The sequence below is a fragment of the Haliotis asinina genome, chromosome 10 (genome assembly GCF_037392515.1).
Source record: "Haliotis asinina isolate JCU_RB_2024 chromosome 10, JCU_Hal_asi_v2, whole genome shotgun sequence".
In the NCBI taxonomy this organism is placed as follows: domain Eukaryota; kingdom Metazoa; phylum Mollusca; class Gastropoda; order Lepetellida; family Haliotidae; genus Haliotis; species Haliotis asinina.
In genome coordinates, this window is record NC_090289.1 from 7,001,973 (window position 1) to 7,023,574 (window position 21,602).

A 21,602-nucleotide genomic window follows, 5' to 3' on the forward strand; every position below is an offset into this window, starting at 1 on the left:
GTCATATTTTTCACACACCTCAAACACACCCTAACACTTTGTTTTAGATTATGCAACTATCACTATTACTTGCAAACACATTTCACCTGAAAGTATATTCCCCTCATAAGAATTAAAGGTGTATGTGAAAGATGTTTTGAGGAGATAACGAGGAATACTCAAACAACGGTTTTACCGGCACAATTCAGTCTATCCTCACGGTGAATCGAGAATAGAAGCCAGTGAGCTATAACATACCGACTTGAAACTTTACTACAAATCTACTGTCCTAACACGGACACTAATACCAATTATTTGACTTAAACTGAAGTGACAAAATAGTTAACGTATCCTCTACTTGTAAGATTTCAGTTGTCACAACACTCAGCAAACTTAATCAGCTGCTGAAAATAAACCGGACTCAATCATAAATACTAAGTTTCCGCCATGTTGGCTACACTTGTTACGTAACGACCCGAGACATATGTTCAGGGGCTTTTCGGGTAGTTTCTTCTCCCTCTATATATAGTCTCCCTGCTGCTACCAAGCTGTTATCGATGCTCATGGTGATCACACAGATACTCACATTTCACACTTGTTACGTAACGACCCGAGACATACGTTCAGGGGCTTTTCGGGTAGTTTCTTCTCCATCTATATATAGTCTCCCTGCTGCTACCGAGCTGTTATCGATGCTCATGGTGATCACAGACTTACTCACATTGCACTCTGACCAAGTGACTTTCATAGTCCTCTGCAGTTTCTTTCTGGATAATCGTGTTTTAGGAACTTGAAAATTGATGGGGCAATGGAGCAACGATGTTATGTTTGAATGAGTTATATGTACTCACAAAATAAACTCCAAAACAGCATGTCAAATTTCGTGTTTTGAAGCGTATTGGCTGAAGTATTTCTAAATTAGGCTTTGATTGCCGACTGAAGATGATTACTTTCCAGCAAATATACGCATGTGTGTGCGTGTGCGACAAATTAAGATAGATTCAAAATGTAGCTAATCTAGAAAGTGCTAGAAATAATTCCACAACTATTTAGCAATATCGTTGTTTTTGGGATTTGTGTAATCAGCCAGCTGTCACAGATAACAATTTGGGAGCACATTCAGCACTGTATTTAAGCAGAGGAACGTGAACATTTGTCAAGAAACGGTTGGAACCATGGTACTCTTGTGTCTGTTCGCGTTGTTTTCTTTGATTCCAGGTAAGTATTCTTCGTGATGTGGTCATTATCCGTCTCTTGAAAACCTCATTTGACTTGGGTTCATCAACTCTCCCGAATCAAACTTTTTCCATATGCAACCTACCAAGTACTAGAGCTACTAGACTTCATGAGCACGATCATTCTGATTCATGAAGCAGGAAAACCGTCATGTTTGGAAGAATTTGTAAAACACATTTCCCATCTCGCGTTATTCTTATAACTGGAATCCAATTAAAAATTATGTTTGTCCTCATGCTGCCTAATGCAAACAGTTCCCAAATTATTCACTCACTCACTCAATTACTCGCTACGACTTCCGATGCAATAGGAAACTGTTATTCCAAGCTGCAAATCGCCCGAGAACTAACATACCTTTACTTAATCTGCCAAAGCCTCTTTTCTGCCTACTTTTCGGTTATAAACAGAGACATATTAACCGCTTAATAGGATGAACTGTGCTAAATAATTAAGCGCCAATTCATCACACTGCATTCCAGTACATCAGCACAAACGTGTTTAGATAAACACACTGAATGTTATTCCAGGTAATGGTGGGGCGTTGGATGTGACTGCTCTTTCCAAACAAGTCAACTGCACTGATCCGCAGTCTATTATCGTATCTGGACAGAAGTGTCTTGATGCGTACAATATCCACTTCAAAATGCCTTCCGTGGACCAACTTGGCGACCCTTCCATTTTGACAAAAGTGATAACCCCGGCATATGTCGCCGATGTTTGTAGGTAAGTATGAAGGTTACCTACAATTATAAGGATGACTTAATTGCAGCGAGTGCTTTCCAGTCGACGGCATTCCACTTCTATCTATATATCAAAACTGACCTGTTCAGTCTGCTGACTGCTGTTATCCATGCATATATTGTTAAACCACTGCATCCAACAACGCACAGAGAGATTGTTATCTTTTAGTATTTTCGAATAGAGAAACTTTGTCAAAGTATGGAAAGGTGTAGTCGTTATGTGCAAAAAGGTAGTTTTGGAAATATATCAACTACTTGTAAGTTCATTCTTGTGTTGATAACTGTTGTGGGAAGGTCGTTCTGAACCTAATGGGATATCCTACACCCGTGAAGGTCCCGGGGTAGAATAGGCCTTCAGCAAACCATGCTTGCCATAAAAGACGACTGTGTGTGTCGTAAGAGGCGACTAACGGGATCGGGTGGTCAGACTCGCTGACTTCCCAATTTCGCAGATCGATGCTCATGTTGTTGGTCACTGAATTGTCTTGTCCAGACTCGATTATTTACAGACCGCCGCCATATAACTGGAATATTGCTGAGTGAGGCGTAAAACTAAAACTCACTCACTCACTAAATGGGATATCCTAGATCCTAGATTATTAAGCGGTAGCAAGAAGTGAGATGAGATTTAAATACTGCTTAGCATTAAAAGTAGTGTTGGACATTTGTCCTCCCCTAACAACAGCATATGACAGGGTTGTGTCTCTGGAATTCTGCATCATCATATAGATACGATTGTAGCAAATCAATGCACACATGATACTATTACAAAGTGTTCATATTGTCCATGGTGCAGCATTGTCATTTAACAAAATCCGTTCCAGGAATCTTGATGACTACGAGAAAGCGCAGTTGTGTGTTGGAAACATAACCTCTAAATGCAATACGGATACGTATACGGATGCGCCTCTATCACCATCAAACTATACGAAGATAATAGAATATGCCTGCGCCAATTTGGACAGTGAGTATATATTTATTTATCTACCAAGTTGATGGATTTCATTCAAATGATTTTCCTGCATATTTTATCAGGTCCCACCATCATGAATATTAGATTGCATTTCTAACTGGTACAGAATATAATTAAGCGAGGGAACATCACAGATGTCACAAAGCAGAAATAAGACAATGGAGTAGGCAAGTCCCATAAGGCAATAATAAATCCAAGATACTCTAATGGTAACTCCTTCGTGAAGTACTGTTGATGTAAGAATTCCTTCTTCATGTATGGTACATTTTTCGTAATTTGAACATTCAAAATGAAAAAGCTAAGTAGATGTCAATGTTGTATGCACTAGATGTACTGCCATATCTCGAAAAATGTATTTTTAATATACTTTCTAATTCATGTCCATAATCGTATACATATTCACATGTTTTCCTTCATCTATGACAAAATGTCTTGCATTTTTGAAGACAGAGATGTTCACATCGGCAACTGTGACAACGTCTAGTCACAACTGCCCCACTGTTTTATAAATGAAGTTTGTTATGTGGGATGGTGATATTGGCGTGAATGTGTCCGATTTTTGATAAATGCAACGAATCAGGTACAAAAGATGTCTGCAAATGAATTCATGATTTTAATCTTGCAATGGAATTATTACATTCAATCCCAGTGGTGACTGTGTGTTATTGTGGCAAAATATATCTGAACAGTTTCTTGTGACTGTATAGTTTGTAGCGTTAGAATTCAAATTGATATCACTTATCAGTATAGGATAGATTTCGCTGTTTAAACTGTCCGGATGAAACCTCCCCACAAAACTGTCTGAAACCTATTCCAAATTAACGATGAACAATGACAACTCGACCTTCCTTAACTGGATAAAAATGTCCATTCAAACTGGCTTTGTGTCCCTGCTGCAGCTAATGCAATATATCTGTGATGGACACTTGCAGAACTCCATATGCGAGAGTTTACCATGTAACTTCGGTATTAAACATATGTCTATTCAGTGTGTCTTTTCTTTTTGACCATTTTAAGGAATACATTTCTTGTACTGTTACTGTAAACCTTGTTTCATGTTCATTTACACTTGTGTTCCGTATTTAACTAAACATTATGTTTTTGTTCGGGAAGATTTCAACATAACCTGCATGCTTGAAATGGTGTACAAACTAGGGGACTGCAGCTCTACCTTCAGCTACTTAACAACCAGCGATTTTATAAAATACAACTTGACAGAGTTTGACCACAAGGCAACTTGTATGTGAGTATTCCTGTCTTAAACCACAATTCGTGTGCGTAGATGTATGTGTCTCATGACAATTCACTAAAAGAGTTCGGCCTTGGAAAATGTTTCTGTATTTCACATTGCCAAAAACATTATTTCAATAATTTTCATCCCTTTCCCCTAACATAAATGCGTGTTATTCAGAATGGTATGCTGATATCTATGAAGAGGTCATTAAGATATTACTCACATATTCCTGGTATCAAAAATATGACTCTCTAATAACATGAGTTATAAATGCTGAGCATGTTAATGTATATAAAAGGTTACTTCAATCTGCATTATATATGTCCGTATTAATGTCAGGTCAGAAAAGATGTCATCGGCCTGTGCCCAGAAGTACCTGCCAGCCTGTGGTGAGGTCGTACTCCATATCTACAATGAATACCAGCCAAACAACACAGAATGTACGTCAGTTTCTATAGGCTTGTCACAACATGTCTGATTTATAGAAGTCTATGTAATGGTGTTTCAAGGGCATGGTCTTACTTTACTGTTTGTATTGTAAAATTAGTGAATACAGAAACAGATACACACGATCGTGATCTTTAGCCAAAGCCTGAAATCATCGCCATCCACTGTGCCTGTCATACTCATAAGGTGGGTGAATGAGTGACTCCCGATATTCTAGCAATATCACGACAGCGGATACTAGAAATTGACTTCACACATTGTAGCCATGTGGGGAATCGAACCAGGGTCTTCAAGTTGCTGTTGCCAGAGCATTTTACAAACACACATTTCTCAAACGTAAAAGGCAATATCTCTGAACTGATGTTTGGTTTGAAAAAATGTTATTTAGGTTTTGTATGAACTTTATTTCTTGCTCATTTTACACAAAATAAGATTCTAAAATGCCCGTGAAGATCTTCAACACCACACGAAGCAAAATTAAATGTAACTAGATTTATGAACCTCGTATTCCAGTCTTCATGTTCCTACCACGTTAACATTCACGTGTTGACTTTCGTTAGGTCTGACACCAAACAGCATAGACACACCCACCGTCGACTGTTCAACCACTGAAAACATCCGAAAGAGCTACCATCAATGCTTTATCTACAATGGGATACCGCTACAGTTCCCGGAAAACCTAACCAGTGAAGAGACTATATTGCATATTATGCATGCTGTTACAATGGATGACAATATGTGCAGGTATATACTGTTTTAGTAATCCCAAGGCATACTCTCCCCTCGTGATCCTGTACTGAAAAGCGATTGTGTTCCATATAAACAGTTTTAACTGGAAATTGCAAATGTGCAATCTAGGAAATGGACGTCACAAAAAGTCTCGATGTTTTGTGACAATACATGGTTATCACATTATTGTCCTGCCGTCCGTAGTGAACAGGGCGGTGGGGTAGCCTAGTGGTTAAAGCGTTCGCTCGTCACGCCGAAGACCCGGGTTCGATTCCCCACGTGGGTACAATGTGTGAGGCCCATTTTCTGGTGTCCCCGCCGTGATATTGCTGGAATATTGCTAAAAGCGGCGTAAAACCAAACTCACTCACTCACTCACTCCCCGTAGTGAACATAAACTGAAACACGAACTACAATGAAAAGTCCTGAGAACTCCTCTCAGGATGAGAGAAAGTACGTACTACATACATAGAACATATATAAGTCACAAATGTACACATTGCGTAACAGATGTAACTTTTTATTCCGTACAGTAATCTAAAGGACTACCAGCAGGCAGTGAACTGTACTCTACACGTACAGAAGCATTGCAGTGATGACGTGATGAAGACCGCGGTGGCTAACCCCCAGACAGTACAGGACGGCTTGGCCAAACTCTGTGGTCACATTGGGGGTGAGAAGCTGAGCATGTGTTCGTTATCTATTTATGTATGTCTTTGTAAAGGGAGAACTGAAACGCGAAATATGAAAAAAACAACATGCGACTAATTTTACGTGTGGATAGGTTAAGTCGTTAAATCGAGGACTGATTTCTCCACTAACGAAAATCTATGAACACCCGTTTCAGACTATTTTAGTATTCTACGTGGTTTTACGCTTTTTCTGCTTAAACTGATAAAGTGAATCATTCATATATTCTGTTATTAGATTTTGACACCAAGTGTGTTCAAAATGCACCCAAAGGATCTTGTGGTAGTAGACACCCCGCTTTGGATCCGAAACAACTGTGCACGTAAGTAGATTCTTTCTGTTCCAAGACGTCCGGAATATCTACAGTTTGAGGTGTGATGACTAATGGGTTACCCACAATCACATGAGAAGGTGCATAGAAAGTACTAGACGCCATCTTGTTCACAACCAAGTGAACAGCGGACTTGACATCCAAATGGATATTGCAGGCGGATAGAGAGAAACTTGATCATGCTCAAATAAGAAACAGCTCCAGGATAGCACACGCAAACAAACACGTGGAGAGACACCACGTATATTTTAAACATTGCTTTGGGAAATGTTTGTCTGTTACCTTCTCCAAACATCCTGGTGTCATCTCTGATTCTGTACAATCATTTCAAATCAATTTTACTTTAGCTTTATCCGCTGTGGAATATGTCAGTACTTAAGATTGACTGGTTAGTGTCTGGCGAAATTTCCAGTGATTTCAAGAGTATTCATAAAAATGATTCAGTTATTTTATTGACACTCAGAATTAAATGTTGTAACCCCCTGTAACTGTGTATGTTTGTTTTCAGCGACACTAGAGCCACCCAGAACTGTCTGTTGTCCGCTGTGAGTGACTGCAGCAAGACGACCGTCAGTATGTTCAAGGACGTCCTGCATAGCCAGTCCCCGGCAATGTGTCTGAAACAGCTGCAGTTCACAGGGTCGCCGTTGGTTGGCTAATCTACGTCGTCACACTACCGCGATTGCATTGCTGTTGCGGAACAATAAATACATTCAAGTAAACGCATGAGATATATGCGAGGTATTTATTCCATTCTCTTCAGGGCTGTAAATCTACTTTGAAAAGTTACAGGTGTGTTTCATCTGATAGTGTTTATGGAAAGAGGTGAAGGCGACAGAACCCTTTCCGCATTCATAGGAAATCTCTGCCAAAAGCAGTGACCACATCATGATGTTTGTAAACGAATCGGGCCTGAACCAGACGATCCAATTCTGTCACCATGAGGTACGATGGCAGAGCATGTGTGTTTAAGAATCACTATGAACTAGTGATGATAGCAGGTGTTCGCGAAAGGTTGAGCCGCCATAAACATATGAGAAGTCTAGACAGTTGATCACCTTAAATAATACGGTAACGTATGGTGTAAGTCAAAATACCGAATTGCATCGGATATCACCTATGTCACGGATACGTGAAGGGTAATATTTTAACAGAAGTGAGCCTACGTGTGTGAATACCTGTCGTGGCATGTCACGTTTCAGTGAATGATACAAATGATGTTACATCACAATGTTTTCACACGGACCTTATTGACATGTAAATATCCTCTTTCCCTGCTGTCCAATATTTGTTTGTATGTGGACCATGTATTTAGTGATGACTTCAGTCATAATAAAGTCAAGGACAAAGCCAGAATTAAACACAACAAATTATCATCGGTTGTGGTTTGGTGTATGCAGAGAAACCAAAATGCGGGTCAAACAGGAAGATGTCCAAATACAGTTCTGGTGTAATCCTCATACTTTGGAAAGAATAAACATGAGTATTGTCATCAACACTGAAGCAACACGTTTGCCAGCCTTGTTCTGAGGAACGGGTATGGTCGTACTTTCATTCTAAACACAATGGACCTGGGTCTACAGCAGATTCATGTACAATGCAGCAGTGCTTGCATCACAGGATTTCACAGACGCATTCTTACATTCGGTGAAGGTTTGGATAATGCTGTTGGGAACAAAAAGGTAAATCAGTTTCATACAGGTTCAGCATGATGTTCTGTGTTCTAGTCTCGGTTCCCGTGAGGATCAGGGTTAGGACTGGTCTTGAACAAACCATGCTTATTGTAAGAGTGAGTCAGTGTATGTTCCGTCCACCAGTATATCAGCTGTATACCACTGTTATTCTCACAGAGGCGCCAACAGGATGGGGTCGTGAAGCCGGTATTATGTATCGCTTATGTCACCATGCGTCACTGGCTTCTCTTTCCCTGACTATTAGTGCGCACAATATGGTAGGTTAGGCTTAATTTACTTACATGTACGACGTGTATTATGTTCCCGCACAAGCAGATGTAACGCAATGTACATTTACTTGCCAGATAATTTCTGGTATTACACTTGCCAAATAATTGCTGGTATTAGACTTGCTAAATAATTTCTTTTACTACACTTGACAAGGGGAATACACACAACAAGAAAGCCAAGATTTGTCTAAGTCTTCGTATCACCATATAGATGATATGTGAACTAGGTTACTCTTCCTGTGTGAGTTATCGATATCACATTTGCACTCAGCCGATGTTACAAATGAAGGATGAATCAGGTAGACCGACGTATTTGAAAAGAAAAACATACAACGAAATTCCGGTGGGTGGCCATCAAACCACAAACAGTAAATGAGGCGACTAACGGGATCGAGTGGCCAGTCTTGATGACAATGTATACTAATTCATCGATGTGCATGCTGTTGATAACTGGATGGTCTGGTCCAGATTCGGTTATGTCAAACTGCCTCCATATAACTGGAACATTGACAAATGCGGCGTTGAGCAACAACCCCAGTCGACTAATATTTACATACGTTGCAACATGACTAATACTAACACAATGGTAAAACATATCACAAATCAACATACTATCTATCTACCTGCATATTTGTTCTGGGGTAGTGGACAGGGTCATTCGTTTCTTGCAGTCGTTTTGGTCAGCCTCCATAATACAACCGCGGACAAAATCTAGAAAACAAATCCGACGGTATATTCTATTTCGAGCTCGAAAGCAATGCCATTTCAAGTATTTTTCGTATCTCTACTAAACGTCCTTCTGAGAGATCATATACGAAGTACTTTTTGAGCTGCACACACCCCATTGTAAATGAACTACCACATACAGGATAGTATGTTACAACGTGTAGCTCACCTTAATTTGTAGTCAACAGTATCATACCTAAAAGACACTAACCATATTAGGGATATTGCTGTCGTGGTATGCATTCAATTTTTTCTGCATTAATCTCTAACTTAAAGTTTTATTTTAACAAACATTGAGTTCTTTCACTTGCACATCCTTATGCACGTAAGCACTCATAGTAACAAGAAAAATGAGTAAAACATTCAGTAGAAACAAAACCAGAAACGATTGAAGCCATGTGTATCTCAAACCATGCCAGACCAACTACACTTTACCCGTTCAAACCCTCTCATGCCAATAATTATGAAAATGGCATTAACTCCTGACATAAAATAGTGCTGGGTATAGCCTTTGTAGTCGATACGAATTCATATATTTCATAGCTAACCCCGATAATGTGATCTTCACCTGCACAGGTCTCTATGTCGGGACACTGTAAGACGTTTCAGTATATAGTCAGTTGTCTTTCCGGTGAGGACAGGTGGGGCACTTCAACGTATTCAACATAAATACCATGTTGCAACAGGCAGCCCTGTATTCCTTTAGTCGTAGAATAATCCACGCGGTGGCTGTGTCCGTTTGAAAGTTCAACCGTTGTATCAGTCATTACAAGTCATACATTACAAGGTGTATTCACTCCATTCTGTGTCTAACTTAACTTTTACAATTCCGACACAAAACATGAAGACGAAATACACAAAAGAACAGATTCATATAAATTTGTATTTTATGAATTGATCAGTAACGTCCATTCTAGAGTGAAATAAATAGACTGTGGTTAATGTTATAACCGTCACCTGTGTTCTGCATTCAAAGGACTATTTATGTGGCACATTCTCATATGATATCGTTAAACATTTACACATAGATTTACATCCCCAAGCCATGCATTATGACGCACAGAACGGTATGCCATTCCTTGTTTGATCTTCGTAAATACGAACTGCAGAATCATCACAAAATCGCAGCAGTGGATATGAACAAACATCTATCCTGTCCTGGACCCTAGGCTTGAATGAGTTAAGTTTTAATGGAACAGATTACCACTGTATTTACGTTTTCAAAGTAGTCCATGAGTTGGAGAATGTGGTATTTCAGTTCAACTACCTCGTGTCCATCCGTATATGTATGTCATGGCGAACGAAGTCTTGATGGAAATTCACAATAAGGGTTCGGTGCTGAAAATCGTTAGTGCAATTCACATTGCCTTATACCTGATTAAATGAGTGACTGTATATTTGTTTGCATCCTCCAACCTCTAGCAGTCTTATATGTTATTCAGAACGGTATATTTATATCCATGAACCGTTTTTAAAGATATTTACTGTTCTGAAATATTCCTGGCATAAGGAACATGACCATTCAGTAATGTGAAAACTTGTTTTTGATGGCTTTCATGCCATCAGGTACACGTAACCAAGCAATCTTAATGCGAATAAAAGTTGGTTTCATTCTTCATTATTCATATATATGAGTGCATTATGTCAGGTCAGAAAATTGTAACCCGTCTGTGCCCAAAGTACCTGCCAACCTGAGGCGAGGTCACACGCCTTATCTACCAAATGACCAATCCAATCGAGACAGAATGTGCGTCCTTTTCTGTAAGCTTGTGGCATTTCGACGTCAAACATACGCGTCCATACCTGATTTATCGCAGCCATATAAAGGGAATGTAGTGTCGTTTCGATGACATTTCCAAACTGTACTTTAAATGTGTTTTATATTGTAAAAATGTAAGCATGTGACTGAAGTAACTGGAGCACAATGTCAGGATCTTTAGCCACAATCTGAAACCATCTACTTGTACACCCATAGTGACACTCAAGGGTGTGTTGCAGTCAGAGCATTATACATGTAGACATTTCTCAAATCCTAATTCTCTTGAGTGACGTTTGGTTTGTGCCAAACAATATTAAAAAACATCCGTTAATACTAGGTTTAGAATTGATGGTCAGGAATCCATACCTAGCTGTCACACGACGCGATTATGAACGTAAAAGTATTCATGCAACATCAATTATTAATTGACAACGTCAATTATTAAAAGAACTGGAAAATGCAAATGTGGCATCTAGAAAATGGACTTCATAAGAAGTCTCGATGTTATGTTACAATACATGGTATCGCAGTAGTGTCTCTCTGGAGTCGTTCCATTATTATCCACTACTCCTCCAATAATATGTAACAATAACAATATGGTACAAAGGCACACAACAGAGGTTTCATGTACAATGCAAATGACTGGAGTCAAAAGTAATGGGTCATAAATACAACACCAACTCACCAAAGTCTTGGCTTGAGGGTGAGAAACAGTTATACTGAATGTAACACAGCGAGCGGTCATTGTAGGTCAAGCGTTGGCGAAGGCAGGCAGTTTAATGTACTCCCGTTAATCTGTGTGTGTACCCGGTGTGTGTCAACACAACCAGCTTTTATACACAAAGTCACTAATTCCTGAACATTCCAGCAAAGCGTGAAACCTTCGCCATATTTCGCGATCGACAAGTCAAACAACCAAAGGGAGATAACTCTAAAGTGCTACCTTAAAGGCCTGCCGATAAAATACTAATAACACTGAACATTTATGATACGAAATGAGGCCCATATTAACTATCACTCAAAACTCTAAACAATGTGACCAATAATAATTATCACTTAACCAGCATTACAAATTACAGAAAATACACTCTCGTAACAGTGTATTCAGGTTGATAACAGGTAAATGAATTACTAACATTACTATCAGAAACTGCACAGAATGTACTGGACACAGTTTTCTTCTCAATTAAATACAGATGATAGAGGGAAACTTGATCAAGCTGAAATCAGAAATAGTCCCTCGGTGGCACACGTCACAAAGACGTGCAAAGGCATGTCAGGTGTTTGCCTGCTCTTCTAAAAATATCCCTTTTAAATTTCATTTTTGAAAGCTTGAGTCCATGAATATGTGAGGCTTTTTCACCATTCCTGTGAAATGTGCTCAAAGAGTAAAACTGATATCATCTTTGAATCTTTATAATCGTTTCAAATCAGTTTTCGTTTGTACCCTGTGAAATATATCAGTATTCAAAACAAACTGGTTATTATCTCACGTATTTTTGTATTCCCAAGCATTTAACAATTTCAAGAGTTTTCATGAAAATGCTTTAATGTAGTCAAATGCCAGTCAAAATCGCATGTGGTAGCTCTCTGTAAGTATGCATGATTGCTTTCAGCGCCACTAGAGACACCCAGAACTGTTTGTTGTCAACGGTGAGCAACTGCAGAAAGACGCCTGTCAGCATGTACAAGGACGTCCTGCTTAGCCAATTGCCGTCTGTGTGTCTAAAAAGGGGCACAGGGTCATCGTTGATTGGCAAATCTACATCGTCACCCTAGCGCGATTATATTGCTGTTGCGTGACAATAAATACATTCCAATATATGCATGAAATGGATCCCATTCTTTCCTTGTGTGCATGTGTATTTGTCTCATTTTATTTGTAGTAGTGTAATATTTTCAACAGAAGTGAACCTACATGCATAAATGCCTGGTGCGTCTCTTTCGATCGTGTTTGATGATAAGATTCAGTAATTGTAATATAGATGTATATGTCAGATGATGGAATGTCACACATTAAGATCCGGATCTAAGTCACCTGGAAATAACGTCTTCAAGAACGACATCACGATGGGCATATAGTATTTATTTGTGACTACATCATCTGGAAATATGTAAATACGGGCAGCTCCACTGGAACGATGGTGTGCAGTTCAGCTAGATGTATACACGATTACTAGGACTGAACTTCACCATGGTGTTCTGACGTTGATGTCCAGAAGATGGGATATGGAGGATTTAAGGAAAAACGCCTGACTTTAATTTCTTTGTTGCTTCTGTTGCCGGTGTGTGTGTTTAGGAAAACAGGATTATATGATACATATGCAGTTTACCACATCGCGAAAGGGAATCTCAGAACAGTCATTTTGTGGCGAAGTTCTCACTGCGAAACAAATCCTTCTTCCATCCTGAGTTTTACTGTTTGGTATTATGTTCTTCCTGGCGAAAGTTTTCATTCCTTTGTAAACATGAATCATGAAATTCTTCAACCTCATTGCAAGAATGTATATTTACATATTATTTCACTTTTGCTTTTGTTGTATATACTCTTCAAACCGAAACTTGACATATTTACAATTCGAATTTTGGGAAAATAATGGGGCAATGGTTACCGACGACAAAACGTTTACAAAAAGAAACGTTGAACAAAATCGTAACCGTTACAACCACGTATATAGTGAATCGCTTAAGCGGCACCCGAGAAATTGGGTATAACCCTGTTCTGACACCTATGACTGAAGCCTAGGAAAAGCCACATTAGTGGTACTCCACATTTATTGCTTTAAGCCACTATTAACAACAAGAGAACGAAAAAGACTGACAGAAACTCAACGCCACAACGCCATTGGGCGTTTACAAGGTCGGGCATCGTAGTAAGCAAGAAGTGGCAAGGCACGTCAAGGTGACCAAACAGACCATCTCAAACTTACGGATACAACAATACTGGAAGTGCTAATGACGCCACAATGTTCAGGTGTTACCTTGGTCTACTCGATCACCTGATTTGTCCTCTATTGAACATCTATGACACACTCTTGATCGACGTTTGCGCCAGACACTACAAGGACTGCACACAGCACTTCACCAATGAATTCCGCATCTCCTTTCTTCATCGATGTTCATGGTGATCACACAGGTACTCACATTTGACTCTGACCAAGTGGCTTTCATAGCCCTCTGTAGTAGCCCTCTTATCATACACTTTCTGGATAATCATGATTTGGGAACTTGAAAAGTGATGATGTTACTGTAATGGAGCAATGATGTCATGTTTGAATGAGTTGTATGCACTCAGAAAGTAAACTCCAAACCAGCATATCAAGTGTCTTGTCTTGAAGCGTATTATTTGAGATATTTCTATATCAGGCTTTGCTTGCCGACTGAAGATGACCACCAGCAAATATACTAGGCATATAAAGAAATTGTGCATACAAAAATTTTGAACTTATCAAGCCTGTGTAGAGACATAAGAATTTAAATTCAGAGATTAGTTACATATATGCAATATGCAGGCACGTGCCACGTTCCGTGACGTCAGTGGTTTTGTCCTTGAGCTGTGCAATACGTTGTTGCAGGTCCATTCCGGGAAAGTGAAACAGATGAATGCCACACAATACTGTCACCTTGGAAAGCTCAACCTTGCCCTTATGATCGTTCAAAAAGTTAAACGGCTGTTGAAACGCATGACATGCCAACTTGAAGGCTAACATCTGCATAACGTCATGAGGCCATTGGGAAGGTCCGTGGGGGAATGTCTCAACGACAAGCAGCTGCTCAATTCTACTGCCACCAGAATACCATTTCTGCACTGATGAGACGCTACCAGAGCAGGAATGACATCATCGATCGGCCACGCCCTGGACGTCCACGTGGAACAACGCCAAGACAGGACAGGTGGATAATGATGACCCATCTTCGCGACAGGTTTCAGACTGCAGTGATGACTGCCTGGACTACCCGAGGACGTCGCCGTATTCACCCCAACACAGTTCAACAACGTTTACATCATCACGGAATCAGACTACAACGTCCCGCCATACGACCTATCCTGACACAGCGTCATCGACAAGCTCGTCGAATGTGGTGGCGAAATCATGTCCGCAGACCCTTGTTTTGGAGGAGAAATGCAGTTTTTGCAGTTGTTTTTTCAGTCCAGATTTAACATTTTCCATAGTGGTGGAGGTCAAAGTGCCTGTAGACGCTTTGGAGAACGTAATGCACAGGCTTGTGTCTTGTAGAGGAATAACATTGGTGGTGGTTCCGTGATGATTTGAGGTGGAATACCAGCATGCCAAAGAACTCCTTGTCCTTGTGATTGCTCAGGGCAACGTAACTGGCGTGGGCTACAGGGATCAGATTCTTCGACCTGTGGCAATTCCTTTTCAGCAACGCCATGGCCCTGGGTTAACATTCCAACATGACAATGCCCACCCTCATACGGCAAGGGTTGCTATGGATGTCTTGCAACACCACACCCTTGACTTACTGCCTTGGCCTGCAAATTCACCAGATCTCACCCCTATAGAGCATGTTTGGAACGAGATAGATCGACGTATACGCCGTCTTCCTCATGCGCCAGATAACGTCCTTGACCTTGTAACAAAACTTGAGAATCTAGGATGACATGCCACAATCCTTCCTAGGCTCTGTGCGTCATCGATGCACTGCTGTTTTCAATGCCGATGGTGGACATACCCGTTACTGAGCTTGTGACATGGTCGTTTGACCCCTGTCCCGCTTGTCGAGTCGTGACATCATTGTGATTGACTTTTCAATTGAAATTCTCCAGACCTGTTATGGTCTCATGATCCCTCCACTAAAGTTTATATGTACCTTTGACGCTGTTATCATAGTTATCAACTGTGATAATATTTTCACAACGCACAGTTTCTTTATATGGCTAGTATATATGTATGTATGTGCGTGCTCGTCTGCGTGTGTACACGAGTGTATGTATGTGTGGCGCAAATATTTTGAAAGGCAAATTAACATAGAGTCAAAATGTAGGTTATCTATAAATTGCCATCCGCGTGTATCATAAGAAATATCACCATTTAGCAATACCGTTATCTGTTTTGGGTTTGTGCAAACAGCCAGCTGTTACAGATAACAATGTGGTAGCGCATTCAGCACTGTAATTAAGCAGAGGAACGTCAAGAAACGGCTGGAGCCATGGTACTCTTGTGTCTGTTCGCGTTGTTTTCTTTGATTCCAGGTAAGTATTTTTACGTGATGTCGTCATTATCTGTCTCTTGAAATGTAAGCCTCATTTGACTTGGGTTCATCAACTACCAAGTTCTAGACCTACTGGAGTTTGTGGGCGCGTTCATTCTGATTCATGAAGCAGGAAAACCGTCTGTATGGAAGTATTTCGTTTTAAACGAAGACATATTAATATGCTTAACAGGGTGAACTATGCTAAATAATTTTTGCGAAGCGCCACATGAACGTCGATTTCATCACACTGCATTCCGGGACATCAGTACATACGTGACTGTTTAGATACCTCAGTGAATGTTATTGCAGGCAGTGGTGGGGCGTTGGATGTGACCGCTCTTTCCAAGCAAATCAACTGCACTGATCCACAGTCTATTTTCGTATCTGGACAGAAGTGTCTTGATGCGTACAATATCCATTTCCAAATGCCTTCCTTTGACCAACTTGCCAACTTGTCCATTCTACCAAAACTGATAACCCCGGCATATTTCGCCGATATGTGCAGGTTAGTGTCGACGTTACCTACTACAGTACTTTTTATTAATTACTTAATTTACGATTAAAAATATTTAGGAGATTTTTGGGAGTCAATAAATTTTGATATGATAATATTGATTTTTTGAGAGAGCATCACCATTTGCACTTCCCTACAAACATAGTTGTTTGGAATGTAGGCACTTTTGAAAAGGGATTGGTGTATGGCATGTAAATTGCGTGTATACGATTTTCATTTTAAAACAAATGATTAGAAACAAACACTAACAAATGTGTGATACAAGATGAGTGTCAAAATTAATTGTCTAAGTAATTTCTTGACCTTCTTGGGAAAAAAACCCGTCAAAATCAAGAACGTTACCCCATGCACGTGTATGGAACTACTGCGTTGTACACGTGTTTATCAAGCGTTGTGTTTAGGGGTGGTAACAGAGGGAAATGGTGGTCCGTTCATAAGATGTCTGTCTTTGAAACGGTTGTTAAAGTTTACACTTCCTATCTAAATTGAAAGTTCAGGTTCTACTTTTTTGAGCAGTATATATTCACGACTGAACATTTGAAATGCTACTATTGTAACGATGACTTAATTATAGTGAGTGGTATTCCACTTCTATCTTCTACAAACATGATACCTTTATATAGTGTTCATATTGTCCGAGGTACAGCATTGTCATTTAACAAAACCCGTTTCAGGAATCTTGATGATTACGAGAAAGCGCAGTTGTGTATTGCAAACATAACCTCCAAATGTACCCCTGACATGCCTCTATCACCATCGAACTAGATACTAGAATATGCCTGCGCCAATTTGGACAGTGAGTATATATTTATCTACCAAGTTGATGGATTTCATTCAAATGATTTTCCCGCATATTTTACCAGGTCCCACCATCATGAATATTAGATTGTATTCCCAACTGGTACAGAATATAATTACGCGAGGTAACATCACAGTTGTCACAAAGCAGAAGAGTAGACAAGTCCCATAAGCCAGTAATTAACCAAAGATACCCTAAGAACTCCTTCGTGAAGCACTGATGATATAAAGCTTCCTACTTCATGTATGGTACGTTTTTCGTAATTTTGAACATTCAAAATGAAAAAAGCTAAATAAATGTCGTTGTTGTATACTTTATATATACGGACATATTTCGGAAAATGTATTTTAAATATACTTTCTAAGTCATGTCCATAATCTTATACATATTGTTATGTGGGATAGTGGTATTTGGCGTGAATATTTTAGATTTTTTGACAAAAGCAATGGCTTTGGAATCAGGTACACAAGACGACTGCAAATGAATTCAGGATTTTAATGAAAGTAATCTTGCAATGGTATTGTCATCATATGTCATCATATGTAGACTGCTTTGTCAAAACCAGTGAAGACAAATCTTATGCCAGAAAGGGTACGTTCAATCCCAAGCAGCATTTTGTTGTGACTGTATAGTGAGTAGCGTTATATTTGAAATTGATATCACTTATCAGTATAGGATAGGTTTCGCTATTTAGACTGTCCGGAAGAAAACTCCCCACAAAACCGTCTTAAAACTATTCAAAATCATCGATGAACAACGACAACTCGACCGTTCTCGACTGGATAAAACCTAATAATCCCATTAATCTTTGTGTCCCTGCTGCAGCTAATTCAAATATTTTTGTGATGAATAGCTGCAGTATTCCACATGCGAGGTTTCACCACATAGCTTCAGTATTGAATATATGTCTATTCAGTGTCTGCCTGAGATGCATTGTATACTTTTGACATTTTAAAGAATTCATTTCTGGTACTGTTACTGTAAACCTTGTTTCATGTTCATTTACATTGGTGTTCTGTATTTAACTAAACATTATGGTTTTGTTCCTGAAGAATTCAACATAACCTGCATACTTGAAATGACGTACAAACTAGGGGACTGCAGCTCTACCTTCAGCTACTTAACAACCAGCGATTTTATTAAATACAACTTGACAGAGTTTGACCACAAGGCAACTTGTATGTGAGTATTCCTGTCTTAAACCACACTTCAACTCGTGTGCGGAGATGTATGTGTCTCATGACAATTCACTAATAGAGTTTGGTCTTGAAAAATGTGTCTGCATTTCACATTGCTAAAAACATTATTTCAATAATTTGCATCATGTTCCCTAACATAAATGCGTGTTATTCAGAATGGTATGCTGATATCTATGAAGAGGTCCTTAAGATCTTACTCACATATTCCTGGCATAAAAAAATGACTCTCTATTAACATGAGTTATAAATGCCGAGCATGTTAATGTATATAAAAGGTTACTTCAATCTGCATTACATATGTCCGTATTAATGTCAGGTCAGAAAAGGTATCATCGGCCTGTGTCCAGAAGTACCTGCCAGCCTGTGGCGAGGTCGCACTCCATATCTACAATGAATACCAGCCAAAAAACACAGAATGTACGTCAGTTTCTACGGGCTTGTCACAACATGTCTAATTTATAGCAGTCTATGTAATGGTGTTTCAAGGGCATGGTCTTACTTTACTGTTTGTATTGTAAAATTAGTGAATACAGAAATAGATACACACGATCATGATCTTTAGCCAAAGCCTGAAACCATCGACATTCACTGTGCCTGTCATACTCATATGGTGGGTGATTGAGTGATTTGCAATAGCAATATCGTGACAGTGAACAGCAGAAATAGGGAATCGAACCAGGGTCTTCAAATTCACAGGGTGTGCTGTTGCTCGAACATTTTACATGTACACCCATCTCAAAACTTAAAAGACAATGTCTATCAACAGATGTTTGGTTTTAAAAAAAATATTATTTGGGTCTTGCATTAGCTTTTTCTGTTTCTCATTTTACACAAATTACCATTATGAAATGCCCGTGAACATTTTCAAGCGGTAACTAATGCAAGTAGATTCATATTCATTGTGTTCCAAACTTCATGTTCCTACCACGTTAACATTCACGTGTTGACTTTCGTTAGGCTTAACACCAAACAGCTTAGACACACCCACCGTGGACTGTTCCACCACTGAAAACATCCGAAAGAGCTACCATCAATGCTTTATCTACAATGGGATACCGCTACAATTCCCGGAAAACCTAACCAGTGAAGAGACTAGTCAGCATATTATGCAAGCTGTTACAATGGATGACAATATGTGCAGGTATATACTGTTTTAGTAATCCCATACTCTCCCCCTCGTGATCCCGTAGTGACAAGTGATTGTGTTAACTGGAAATTGCAAATGTGCAATCTAGGAAATCATAGAAAGTCTCGATGTTTTGTGACAATACATGGTATGGCAAGAATGTCCCTCTGGCGTCTGTAGTGCACATACACTGAAACTACAATGAACATCATTTCAAAAGAACTCCTCTCAGAATGAAGGAAAGTAGGTGGTACACACACAGAACATATATGTGTCACAAATGAATACATTGTGTAACAGATGTAACTTTTTATTCCGTACAGTAATCTAAAGGACTACCAGCAGGCAGTGAACTGTACTCTACACGTACAGAAGCATTGCAGTGATGTCTTGATGAAGCCCACGGTGGCCAACCCCCAGACAGTGCAAGACGGCTTGGCCACACTCTGTGGCCACATTGGGAGTGAGCTGTTCAGCATGAATTCATGTGTATATACATATGTCTTTTTTAAGGGCGTATTGAAACGCGAAATATGAGTAATTCTAGGTGTGGATAGGTTAAACTGGGGGCGAAATATTATACATAGTTACATCGAACACTAATTTCTCCACAAACTTTGGGGAACCTACTGCAAACTTCATACACCCGATTCAGATGGAAAAAAGACTACTTTAGACTTTTTTGTATTCTAAGCCATTTAATGCTTTTTACATTTAGACTGATACAGTGAATTATTCATATTATATTCTGTTATTAGATTTCGACACCAAGTGCGTTCAAAATGCACCCATAGGATCTTGCGGTAGTAGACACCCAGCTATGGATCCGAAACAACTGTGCACGTAAGTAGATTTTTTCTTTTCCAAGACGTCCGGGATATTTACGGTTTGAGGTGTGATGACAGACTAATGAGTTACCCACAGTCACATGAGAAGCTGCATAGACTTTACAAGACGTCATTTTGTTCACAACCAAGTGAAGAACGGACTTGACATCCAAATAGATATCACAGGATGATGGAGAGAAACTTGATCATGCTCAGATAAGAAATGGTCCCACGATGGCACACGTGACAAACACGTGGAAAGGCACAACGTATATTTTAACCATTGCTTTGGGAAATGTTCGCCAATCATTTCAAGTCAATTTTACTTTTGCCGTATCCGCTGTGGAATATATCAGTATTTAAGACAGACTGGTTAGTGGTGGATTCCCAAAACATCTCATTTCAAATGATTTCAAGAGTTTTAATGAAAATGATACAATGAATTTTATTGCTACTCAGAATTACATGTTGTAGTTTCCTCTAAATGTGCATGCTCGTTTTCAGCGCCACTAGAGCCACTCAGAACTGTCTGTTGTCAGCCGTCAGCAACTGCAGCAAGACGACCGTCAGCATGTACAAGGACGTCCTGCTCAGCCAATCGCCGGCTACATGTCTGAAACAGAACACGGGGTCACCGTTGGTTGGCTAATCTACGTCGCCACACTATCGCGATTATATTGCTGTTGAGTGACAATAAATGCATTCAAGTAAACACATGAGATGTATGCGAGGTATTTATGTCATTCAAAGATACTTTAAAAAGTTACAGGTATGTTTCATCTGACTGTGTTTATGGAAGATGAGAGGCGACCAAACCCTTTCCGCATTTATAAGAAATTTCTGCCAAAAGCAGAGTCGATACAATTGTGAGTACATCATGACGTTGTTTGTAAACGAATCGGTTCTGAACCAGACGATCCAATTCTGTCACCATGAGGTACGATGGCAGAGCATTCGTTTATGAATCACTAAGAACTAGTGATGATATCAGATATTCTCGAATGGGGGAGTCGCCATAAACATATGACAAGTCTTGACATTTGTTCACCTTAAATTATACGAGAACGTATGGTGTAAGTCAAAATAGCTAATTGTATCCGACATCATGTTTGC

The 21,602-nt window shown here is 39.6% G+C and overlaps 2 protein-coding genes across 2 annotated transcripts; both read left to right on the forward strand.

Moving 5' to 3' along the window:
- Positions 1–1,095: 1,095 nt before the first annotated feature.
- LOC137298230 (uncharacterized) lies at positions 1,096–7,085 on the forward strand. The gene is made up of 9 exons (XM_067830402.1): positions 1,096–1,197; positions 1,743–1,938; positions 2,780–2,919; positions 4,042–4,171; positions 4,502–4,602; positions 5,170–5,353; positions 5,872–6,011; positions 6,266–6,350; positions 6,868–7,085. The coding sequence occupies exons 1-9, from the start codon at positions 1,155–1,157 to the stop codon at positions 7,016–7,018; spliced, it is 1,170 nt and encodes a 389-aa protein (XP_067686503.1). The 5' UTR covers positions 1,096–1,154; the 3' UTR covers positions 7,019–7,085.
- Positions 7,086–15,890: 8,805 nt separating this feature from the next.
- Positions 15,891–21,203, forward strand: LOC137298505 (uncharacterized). The gene is made up of 9 exons (XM_067830798.1): positions 15,891–16,022; positions 16,334–16,529; positions 17,213–17,334; positions 18,390–18,519; positions 18,853–18,953; positions 19,494–19,677; positions 19,986–20,125; positions 20,421–20,505; positions 20,994–21,203. The coding sequence occupies exons 4-9, from the start codon at positions 18,416–18,418 to the stop codon at positions 21,136–21,138; spliced, it is 759 nt and encodes a 252-aa protein (XP_067686899.1). The 5' UTR covers positions 15,891–16,022; positions 16,334–16,529; positions 17,213–17,334; positions 18,390–18,415; the 3' UTR covers positions 21,139–21,203.
- The last annotated feature ends 399 nt before the right edge of the window (positions 21,204–21,602 follow it).